The 12,006-nt window shown below is 35.4% G+C and overlaps 1 protein-coding gene across 2 annotated transcripts in view; it reads left to right on the top strand.

Moving 5' to 3' along the window:
• The window catches only part of GGPS1 (geranylgeranyl diphosphate synthase 1), a 49,001-nt gene that overhangs the window by 22,625 nt on the left and 14,370 nt on the right, over positions 1-12,006 (top strand). For both annotated transcript variants that reach the window (XM_072647538.1, XM_072647539.1), the window contains exon 2: positions 2,709-2,804. In XM_072647538.1, the coding sequence (XP_072503639.1) occupies positions 2,735-2,804 (70 nt within the window). In that variant the 5' untranslated portion in view covers positions 2,709-2,734. The remainder of the gene's footprint in view (positions 1-2,708; positions 2,805-12,006) is intronic.

Consider the following 12,006-nt stretch of genomic DNA (forward strand, 5'->3'; position numbering starts at 1 on the left):
ACTTCTTGTTGAATCTTGGAAAAAAGGTTTTTTTTTTTGCACCAGAGCAGCAATTCTGCATAAATTAGCATCCCTGCACTGATCAGCACCCATCAGTAACAGATATTGATCCATTATTTCTCATTTTCCTTTTTCCCATTTCTTCAGTCTGATGGGTATGAGGCAGAACTTGAGAGTTGCCTAAATTTTCATTTTTCTGATTACTAATGAATTGAAACACTTTTACATATGGCTATTAAGAGTCTGGATTTTGTTATCAAAATATTTAATAGAATTTCATTTATATATAAATATATATATATTTGGCCATTTGTCAATTGGAAATGATTTTCTTTTTCTTTTCTTTTTTGCTTTTATCCTTATGAATTTGAAAGGTGAGCCAGTTTCCTTTACATCTTGGAGATCAGACCTTTATCAGAGAAATTTGCTTTTCTTTCCAGTTGCCTCTCTTTAATTTTAACTACGTGGGTTTTCTTTGTACAAACAAAAAATTTAATGTTATGTGATAAAATTCATTTTAGTTTCTGTGAACCTCTCAATCTTTTGATGAATTTCTCTTCTTTACGTAGATCTAAAAAATAATTTCTTCTTTACACCTCCATTTGTTTATAATGTCACTCTTTGCATCAAAGTCTTGTCCATGTTCATAAACAGTTTGAGATGTTAATCTATACCTAGTTTCTACCATACTGTTTTCCAGTTTTTCAAACAGTTTTTGTCACCCTAGTAGCTGGAATGTTTATCAAACAATAGGCTGCCGTGCTCATTTGCTTCTGAATATTGTATACCTAAATCCATTCATCTAATTGATTAATCAACACCTTGATTACTGTTTTATAGTCAAGTTGAGATCAGGTATTGCTGGACAATTACTGAGATATTTATTTGTTACTCAAATAAATTTGTGAATGTTTTTGTATTTATAAAATGTATACCTGGAAAAAGTTTCTTCATTTTTTAAAAATTTGCTGTGTTTTTCTCTATTTCTCTAATTTTTCCTGATGATCAACCAAAAAAGATAACATTGTCTCTTTTCCTTGGCAGTTCTTCCAGCAATAAGAAGCTTTTACAGAAATGTATTATGTTTCTTTGCACAATTTTTTTATTGTACAAATAAAATGATACATTTTTCAAAGTAAAAAAAATGAATTTCATTAATTTTTTCTAGCTCTATAAATTAATCCTTTGATAAGAAACTCATGTTTTATTAACTAGCATCAGAAGTGTTGGATTTTCATATCTGTAGTACAGCTAGAAGTTTAAAGACAGAAACTGATCAGGAAACAATCCAAGTGTTTTAGAATAGAGAGTGTGAAAGAAATTGATTCAAGTACATATGGCACCTTGTAGCAACTGGGAAATAATTAATTAGATAGGTAGAATATAGTAAAAGAAAAAAATGATGAGACTCAAGATTCAAGAAAAGAAAGCCAAAGCAATACAAAGACACAGAAAACTACCTTCAGATATTGAAATAGAATATTGCAGTTAAAGTAGAATCATTTCAGAGTGAAAGGAAACCAGAGGCACAATTTTGTCTGCCTGTACCTAAGCAAGAACCCCCTCTGTGACATAGACAGATTTTTGCTTAAAAATTTCAAGTGAAGGAAAACATTGCCTCTTGTGGCAGTCCATCCCACTCTTGGAAGACTCTCCTTGGCAACTCGATGGTATAGTGGGTTGGTTGAGCACTGGCCTTGGAGTTGGAAAGACCTGGATTCAAATTCTGCCCTAGTTTCTTTCTAGCTGTGTGACCCTCATCTGTAAAATAGGGATAATGTTTGGTGCCTACTTCACAGGGCTGTCTGTTGTAAGAGAGCATATGTAAAGTGCCCTGCAAACCTTAAAGCACTATAGAAATGGTAGCTCTTATTGTTAAAAAGTTTTTCCTTACATCCAAGCCTCTTAACTGTCTTGCCTCTTGTCAACTTCTGCTTCCTGTTCATTTTGTCCTCTGTGGCCAAACAAAACAAATCTAATCCCCCCATATGATGGCCCTTGACATACTTGAGCATATCTTTCATGACCCTCTGAAGTCTTCTCTTTTCTAGGGTAAATAAACATGAACAACTCCTTCAGTAGATTCAAAACCATAAGCCTTTATGGCTTTCAATTGCTTTGCACAGCCCTCCCTCTCTCAAAACAAAGTCCAGTGCAAGTCATGTCATCATTTCTCTGATGTCATGGTCCCCTTGGAAAACGAAGGACAGACACAAGCTGCGTGTTTTAATTCAGAGAACCTAAATTGAACTGACTGTGGATGCCCTTTCTTAGTATGAAAAAAAAATTTTTCCTGAGAATATAAAACCATGTTTACTCATTTCTTATGTATGATCTGTTTAATAGTGTTTGAGATATTATTTATTAAATTATTCTGTCATTTCTACCATAAGTGACTTAATTCCATCTGTATAGTGATATATTTTTAAAGTACCTCTTAAAGCACAAGTTAAGCCTATTTATAATCAGATGGAGTCATACTGACAACCTGTCAGCCTTTACTCTCATAGGAATAAAGGGAACAAGCTGACCACTGAAAGATTCATTGAGGCAAAGTGCTAAGAAAAGGAGCAATAAGAATTTAATTTTTCTTTTTGTTTTTGTATATGCCTTTCTAGAGACACATTAAAGAGACAATTTGAAAAAGAAAGTTATCAGTATGGTTCAAATAAATAACAGTGTTTTGTTTTGTTTTGTTTTTACAACAGAGCAGCTTTTTTGAGTTCTACAAATTATGGAAGAAGCTCAGAAAACATCTGAAAGAATTCTCTTAGAACCCTACAGGTACTTACTGCAATTACCAGGTAACTGTTCTATTACAACGCATAGTAAAGCTCTCTTCTGAATTTCCTTCTGTTCTCCTCTATGAATTTTTAAAATGTTTCATTGCCTTTTGTTTTTGCAGCTTCACTCCTCTTAAATCTTTACCTTTGCCCATCCCCAATTAAAAACCAAGAGAAAGAAAAAAAATAACCCTTGTAAGTAACCCTTGTAAGCTGAGTCAAACAAAATGAATCAACAGAGTAGTCGTGTCCAAACATCTATGTTCTTTTTTCCCTTTTGAGTACATTGCCTCTCTGTCAGGAGCTGAATAACATGCTTCGTCTTTGGTCTCCTGGAGATGTGCTTGGTCACTGCACTGATCAGAGCTCTTAAGTTTTGCAAAGACAATTTTCTTGGCAATGTTGCTGTCATGCATAAATTGTTCTAGTTCTGCTCACTTCACCCTGTATCAGTTTGTACTATCCAGGATTCTCTGAAATAGTCTCTTCATTTCTTATGGTTCAGTAATGTTTTACTACATTCACATACCACAATTTGCTCAGCCTTTCCCCAGCTGTCTAAGAAGAATATAAAACACCCCATGGATTCTAGTTCTGTCTATTTTTCTAACAGACAATCTAAAGTACTTTTTTTTCCCTTTCAATTCCCCCTTGGAGTTATATTTCTTAATCACCTGTAAGTATGTCCTTCCTCACCCCTCATGCCTGCTTTTAAAAAACCATATCTTGTTAAAGAGGTGTTTTTGCAAAGTTGTACTTTGGTTTTAATGTCTGTCTTATAATTTTTGTAACCAGTTGGGATAAGGAGAAATCTGTTTTGAAGGAATGTCCGTGATGAATAGAAAGGAAATAGTTCTAGAGAAAGATGGAAAAAACATTGGCAAATAACTTTTTATGAGATAAATATGGCATTAATTTTAAATCTAGATAAGGACAACACTAAAAAAGAATTGTTGTTGTTGTTGTTAGATTTATGTTAGACTAAAACACCAGAACACAAATATGAAATCGAAAAAAAACCAAAAACATATCATGAACTTAAATACTGGATCTTAAATACGAAGTTAAAAAGAAAAAAAAAAGCATGTCATGTGTATAACAGAACATAAGAGAGGATTCAAATTATGTAACAATAAATTTTCATTTCAAGAAAGCCTGTATGATAAATAATACTTGCTATGCTGAAAATTGTTCCTCTTTTCTTTGTTTCCTTGTGAGTTATTTTGTTCTCTGCTATGCACTTTTTTACTTTGTTCTTTTTTCCCCTCCCCACAACCACCCAGAAGTTTAAAATTTAGATACGTTTTTCTATAGCTGTAGACATATACATACACATATACATATATACATACATATAAATTACCCCCCCCACCTATACTCCACCCCTAACACTTCAAAATATCCATTATTCCATCACTTTGGATTCTTCGTCCAACAGTACCATTTACAATTACTTTGCAGTTGTTATTGGAAAAAGTTATTTGAGTTGTTATTGGAAAAAATAGTCTTTGTCTGGTGCCCAGCCTCCTGATGAACCTTTTCTAACCTTTTCCAACTTAAATAGGCCAATCTTTATGCACAGATTAACACCATACTGCTTAGGTTACAGACATGCAGTTTTCTCATGTAACCTTTGAGAAACTAGCATCACCTCATGCCACAATGAAGCATGAGACTAAGATTAAAATAAAAATTATTGTTACATTGGTATAAATATGATAGATTCTAGGAAAGGAAGTCCAGAATGCAGGTAGTCAGGTGTCAAACGCTGTAGAGTAGGGGTGGGGAACCTGCTGGATTCAGGCAAAGGGCTGCACTTGAGGATCTAGAGGGTCACTTGTGACCTTGAGGCCACAAGTTCCCCTCCCCTGCTATAAAGGGTCAAAAAGGTTGAGGAAAGACCATTGAATTAGCAATGAAGAGATCATTTATCACCTTGAAGAGAGCAGTTTCAGTTAGTTTATGAGAATGGAAGCCACATTATAAAGCGTTGAGAAATGAGTGGGAGGTGAGAAAATAGGGAGTAATTGTTTCAAGGGATAGTTAGGAGCAAGTGAAGGTGGTGGTGTTGTGATTTTGAGAATTAGGGATACCTAAATGTATTGTAGGCAGCAAGGAAGAACCAGTGGATAAGGAGAAATTGAAAACTAGAGGGAGAAGGAATTCATTCCTGTATTTAATTCATTCAACAAAAATTTATTAAGCACCTTTTATATGCCACACTGTGCTAGATGCTGAAGATAAAAAAGAAAAAAATTAAATACTCCCTTTGGGGAATGTATTCTTTTGAGGACAAACAACTTATACATAAAATATATTCGAAATAATATTTAGGGAGAAGGTACTAACAACCGAAACATCATGATAGGCTGCCTGTGGGAGGTGGTACCTAAGCTGAGTTGTGAAACAAATAGGGGTTCTTTGAGGCAGTGGGGGGACATGTATGCCAAGCGTTAAGAGCCTAAAGATGAGAGATGAAATTCTTTGAATGGGGAACAGTGTACAGGCTAGTTTGACTGGAGCAGATAGTGCTAGAAGAGAGGAGTGGAACAGTGTACACTGAGTCTGGAAGTGAGGCTAGACAAGAATCGGGGGGAAGAGTGGGAAGGCTCTATGAAGGAAGAAGTCAAAGGGAAAAGAAATAAAGAATTCAGTTCAAGAGACAGAGGCAAGTTGGTCATTATGAAGAACCTTAAAAGCTAAACAGGGGACTTTTTGTCTTTAGTCCAGGGAGTCTCTGGAGTGTCTTGAACAGGGACTAACATGTTTAGACTTGGGCTGTGAGAGCATGACCTTGCTAACTTCCAGTTAGCATGATGATACAAAAGGTCATAGCAGAGCCGTGTTGGTCATAGTCCAATAAAGAACTATAAAAAGTATCAGATCAAATAATGATATTTAGAAACACAAAGAAACAAAACTAAGCTTTTTCATTCAACAGAGGCCTCTACGAAAAGATAGCAAAAAATCCTATATACATCGAGAGACAGGAAGTCATCATGAGCTCAGGTAAATCAACCTGACACCTAGAAGTGTTGTAATCAGGTATGCTCCAGGGGCACTAGGATAAGGGTCTGGTAGACTACCAGACCTCTGATTCCAAACAAAACAGAGGAGGTGGATTTGAATGAGACAGAACTGTGAAAAGTCATCAGCCCCGCTCTTTCCTCCAGAGTCAACAGAATCCAGTGGCAAGACATAGGTCAGGATGACTAGATATGGTCCAGGATGCAGTAGGAGACCTTGGCCTTTTTAAGTTAGTTATTTCCCAGGTCTCAGCCTGTCTGAGGGCAACACCCATTTATCAGTTAAAGGATGAAAAGGAACCAATCAGGGAAGGGAAGACCCTCAAAGTTTCTGGCTAGAATAAAAACAATTGCTATGTACATTCACTCTGAACAATCAGGACCCAAACAATGAGCAAGTGAGGCTTGGGTTGATGTCTGCTATTGGCCAGTCATTGAGAGCTAGAATGATTTGAGTGCAGCGGTGTAGTCAGGTAGCTCCATTTGAATCCTCATAGGTTTTATGAAACCCTGGTTTTTCAGACCTATATTTCAAGAAATCATAATTGAACACTACATGAAACTAAAGAGCTACTTGTCTCAGATTTTTGGATTAAAAAAATGACAATAAGTAGGTAAGAAAAAAAATCTAATCCCCAAACCCCAAGATCAGTTGCAATGTATAAACAATCAAAATTTATATTCTTTTGGACAAAGAACCCACATGTAAGGATATGATTCCCCAAATGGACAGGGAGAAGAGGAGGAGGAAATAGCAGCATTGTCCAGCTGGAATTGGTTTTAGGGGGTAGGGAAGCCGGGCAACCTCTGTTAGACAAATAATGCCACATTTTGCTTCCATTTTACTTAGCCTTTAATTGCTGAATAGGTGTTGCTTCAGACAAATTGAGACCTGAGAAATACCATTAGTTTAGGGCAGGGTCTCCTAGTGCATCCTGGACCATCTTCAGTCATCCTGACCTATGTCTTGCCACTGGATTCTGATGACTGGAGAAAAGAGTGAGGCTGATGACTTTTCACAGTTCTGCCTCCCTCAAATCCAATTCAGTTGTCAAGACATCACCCTCCTGATGTCATTGGTCCTGTGAACCAAGGACTGAGGATATAAAAACAGAAATAGTCCCTGCACTCAAGAAACTTACATTCTAATTAAGACAGACAATATCTTTAAGGGAGTAACAGCTAGCGAGGGACATTTTGATCCAGAAATTTCCTGAGATGGTGAATAGGATCATATTGATTGATTTACCCCTTATAGTAGTGGTGGTAGAATTGATTCGATCATGGTTCCAGGATGGAGTTTGAGAAATGGAGGAAGGATCAAGGATATATGCATAGAGGCAAGACAAAAAAAGATATCTAGGTAGTAAAGTGAAGTGTGTCTGAGGCTTGCCTGAAATAGTGGGCAGGGTAGACCTTTCAGAGAAGAAAGGATTAAGAGCTCTGTCCTGGATAAGAGAGCATGTCCAAGGGTTAAGCAGGTGAGCTGTTGATTTTATCTCCTCAGTTTTGGATTGTGGAAGTGATTGGATATGAGGGAAGATAAAGAGTTAAGGCTGATTCTGAGGTGGCAGACTTGGGTGACGGGAAGGATAGTGATTGCCTGACCAAAACTAATAAGTTAGGAATAGGGGAATCCGACATTGGGAGAAAAGGCACTGAGTTCTGTTTTGGACATACGGAGTTGGAGATGCTACAGGACATTCTGTTGGAGAGATCTTGGAGGCAGTTGTTATTGTGGGACTGGAGATCTGGAAGTCATCCTTGTTAAGGTGATAGTTGAACCTATGGTTCCACTCACTGAATGGAGATGAACTCACTGAAAAGGAATAAAGGAAGAGAGACTGTATCCAAGGAATGTGATCCCCAGTGTCAAATTCTCCATGACAAGAGAATTTTCATTAAAAGCAACTCCTGTTTCCTCATCCTCACTCCAGCCAGGTGATTCCACTTTCTGAATCTCAGCAAGTCCTGAATCTTTCAAGCTGAAGGAAGTTTCTGCTTCATAGAAAAGCAAATAAAATCCTAAAGGAAAGAGATGGTATATCAGGTTCCTTTTTTTTGCCTCTGGTTACCAGTATCTTTTGTCCAAATCTCTTGTCTAGATCTGATCCCTTCTTGACGTTATCTGTATTGTAATCTATTTTTGTCCCACCACTTCTGGTGGCTTCACTGTATATCACATTCCCTGTGAACATTACAGACCCCTAAATTGTTCATGCCTCCCATCTCACCTTCTTGCTTTCAGTAAACAGTCTCCAGTTTTACTCGTGTTGTTTTTTTTCAAACTATCTTCACACTTTCAAAGTTTTGTCTTATTTATAGCTCCTCTCCTTATCCCCTCTGCCACCAGTTTTCTGCTTTTGATCTCTAATGATCGTATATAATCCCCAGATTCGGTGGCCTCTCTTCAATACTCATTCTCCTTGAGCTCTGTGTAGCATTAGACACTTTATACAAGGGAAGTAGCATGGTATAATGCTAGGTTGCATTTGAACATCATGACCCAGGGCCTGTTTCTCTCAATCTTTTCTTTGGTAATTGGGCAAAGTTACTTCATCTCTGTGCATTTCTCGAGGGTATCTCAATTTCCTGAGCTGTACAATGAAAGAGCACCACTAGATGAACTCTGAGATGACCACTAGTTTTTATGATTCTATAGTACCTTCCTTTGTCAGCTTTTCCTACATTGGCTTCTTTATTACTACAATGACTTCCATGATTCTCCTTCCTTCATGACCATCCAGTTTTTAGATTTATAGAATACTAGGCTATAAAGAAAGCTTAATTCTAGTACAAGCCTCTCATTTGACAAATGAAAAAACCAAAGACCAGAAAATTCACACAAATAGTGTCTAAACCAGAATTGCTGCTGAGATCTTCCAACTCCTATTCCACATTGACTTCCTTCTGCCACCTTGTAAAATATCCTTGGCTCTCCTCTCTGTACTATAACTAGTTGGACAAGTCATTTAAACTCTGACTCTCAGTTTTTTCTCTTAAAAAATGAAGTGGCTTAATTAAAAGATATGGTCACCTACATCTACTCCCATGGTTTCCACTACAAACCTATGCATAATTAAAGTAAAATTCATTTCTGAAATATATTCAGAAACAAAGCTTGAAAGCTACAAGATTTCTGCTGAGCTCTACTGATCTAAACACTCCATTTCCTAAATATTTCCTTCTCTACCTAAGTTGAAAGAGTTGAGATAAAGTTTTAATAATTTGAGATTTCCAGAATGGTGCTGTACTCAGCAGTTCAGCATTAAGATCATTTTCTTCTGGGTCTAGAAATACTAATAAAACGGGGATGGAGAATGAAAAAAAAAGGTTAAATCAGGAAGTAAACACATACTGAAAAGGATATTTTCTGTGGGACAGCTCTTTATGAGTGAAGGGTGTGGGGAATAGTAACCTAGAAGAAAAGATCATAAGAAGGATCACCATACTAATGAAATATTGCATAATCAGAAGGGCAAGATCCCAGATGAGATGGAGGGGAACGAAAATGAGGGCACAAGTTAGAAAAAAACTTGTGGAAGCTTTTAAATGACCTCTGCAGAGAGGATCACTACAGTCTCAAAGCCTTAAGTAAAGAAGAAGAGGATGGGAGATTTTAGTAAAATACTTAATTTTTCTTAAAAAGTCCAGATCTCCCAGAAAGGGAGTAATGAAGTTACTTAAAACTGGGCTATGGAGAGCCATGATCAGGAGTTATATATCATTTCTAAGCAGTGGGGAGCCTCTAGAAGTTTTTGAGCAGAAAATGTAGTAGAGAGGGTACAATTAGATGACTATTTAGGCAGTGGTATGAAGGATGGAATGGAAGAGGGAAAGACTAGAATCGGGAAGTCTAATAATATTATTTATATAGTGCTTAAATTTATGTAGTACATTTACATAGGCCTTTAAAGCTTTGCAGACTACTTTTACATAACCTTTTACGATATAGTAGTCAAGACAAGATGAGGACCTAAAACAGTACGGTTGTGGTGGAATAGGAAGACCTGAGCGAGTGAGAGAAGGGTTACAGAAATCAGATTGAGGAGATGTCTACAGAACTTCTTTCAAAGCAGAGCGTTTCAGAGTAGAATCTTTGAAGATTGAAGAACTGTTGAAGAGCCATGAGTAGTGTTTATTCCTAAATAATTTAAACTTTCTCTGTTGCCTTTATTGTTTCTCAGTGTATTATCTACTTTCATTAAGATCTTAGAGTAAAAACAGGGTTTTGCTATGGAGAATTGTGGGGGGAAGGGGAACAAAGCCTTGGAACATTAAAATAAGTACTAATTTCTGATGAAATTTGCTTTGATAGAAATTAGGCACCAATAACTTGAAAGTTAAAGGTAGAACATAAAAATAAACAAAAGGAAAAATAAAAGTTGAACAAAATGTTTGAGAAACTAGAGCTTACTTATGGGAACTTCTAAATAGGACTGATAAGGAACGTACATATTTCTCAGTACCATACTGAACTTTTGTAAAAATAAATTAGGGCACAGATATATTGCAAATAAATGTAAAAAGGCAGAAATATTAATTATATATTTTAGAAACCATAACACAATAAAAATACTAATCAGTTCATCAAACACACACAAAAGATACAGTACCAAATGGAAATTTAATAGTGAAGTCCTAAATAATAAATGGATCAGAGAATTATAAAAACAGTAATTATGTATATTATTTAAAGGAAATTATTATGATGAAAGAACATACCAAAATTTATGGGATTAGCTAAAGCAGTCCTCAAAGCAAAAATTATATTTTTAAAAATATGCATTGACAGACAATGTGTATTTTTAAAACAGGAAGCCAACAAATAAAACCAAAATAAAATAAGCACAAAAGAGAAGATACTGAAAGTTAGAGGAGAAATAGATAAATTGGAAACCCAAAAGACTATAAAAAAAACTTAGGTGGTCCTGTGAAAATACTAACAAAATTGATAAGCTTTTAGCCAATATGATTAAAGAGGGCAGAAAATATAATCAGCAAAATAGTAAATAATCTAAGTGAAATCACAACAAAATCAGAAGAAATAAAAAATTATCAGAACCTATTATGCAACCATTTTATAATAACACAAAAGCGTGGAATACCTTCAAAATTATAAAATACTCAAAATAACAGAAGATTAAAAAGAGATCTTACTTCAATTTCAGTAAATAAAACAGAACTCACTGTAATGGAATAACCAAAGGAAAAAAACCCCTTCTGGTCCTAATGGATTCATAGGAGAATGCTATCAAATTTTTTAAAAGAACAAGTAGTACCAAAATTACACAAATTATTCTCAAAAACTAAGAAACAAAACACTCTGTCCTATTCTTTTTATGATACAAACATAGCCCTAAATCACAAAAGGATAAAGCAGAGAGGAAGAATAACAGATTCAGTCCATGCAAGAAATTATTTGTAATGGCCAAGTTGGATTTATACTAGGAATGGCACAATATTAGGAAAACAGTCAACATAATTAATCATATTAAAAGTATAAATATCTAAAACCACATAATTATCTCAAGAGATGCAGACAGAAACCTTTGTCAAAGCACAACACTCATTTATGTTGAAAACTCTAAAGAAGTATTGGCATAGCGATATCTTTTTTTAATATCATAAAACATGTCTTTCTCAAAACCAAAAGCACGTGTCATATAAAACATTAGAACCTTTTCCAATAAATACAGAAGTAAAGTAAAAATACTTTTCTCCCCATTATTATTTGATATAGTTTTGAAAACGGTAGTATTAATTCAACAGAAAGATATTGAAGGTGTGGAGACAGGCAAAAAAGAGATAAAATTATCCCTATTTGCTAATGGCATGTTAAAATTCTAGGGAATTAGCAGAGATAATATTTGAGAGAATAGTTTCAGCAAAGTTGCAGGTTACAAAATAAACCCACAAAACCCAAAGCATTTCAGTATAATGAGAAGAAATCTAGGAAATAACAAATAGAAAGGGAAATATCATTCCAAATAATTACAAAACACATAGGATTTTTGGAGACCAGTTATACACAAAATACATGTATAGGTTTGATTACAAAGTGCTCCTTAGAGAAATAAAAAACAACTAATAACTGGAGGAATATTCTATTCTGATGGCTTAGTCACTACCAAAGTTAATTTACATTCTTAATGCTATACCAATCAAATTATCTAAGAGATAGTTTCTAGATCTTG

This window comes from Notamacropus eugenii, chromosome 2 (assembly GCF_028372415.1).
Source record: "Notamacropus eugenii isolate mMacEug1 chromosome 2, mMacEug1.pri_v2, whole genome shotgun sequence".
Taxonomy (NCBI): Eukaryota; Metazoa; Chordata; class Mammalia; order Diprotodontia; family Macropodidae; genus Notamacropus; species Notamacropus eugenii.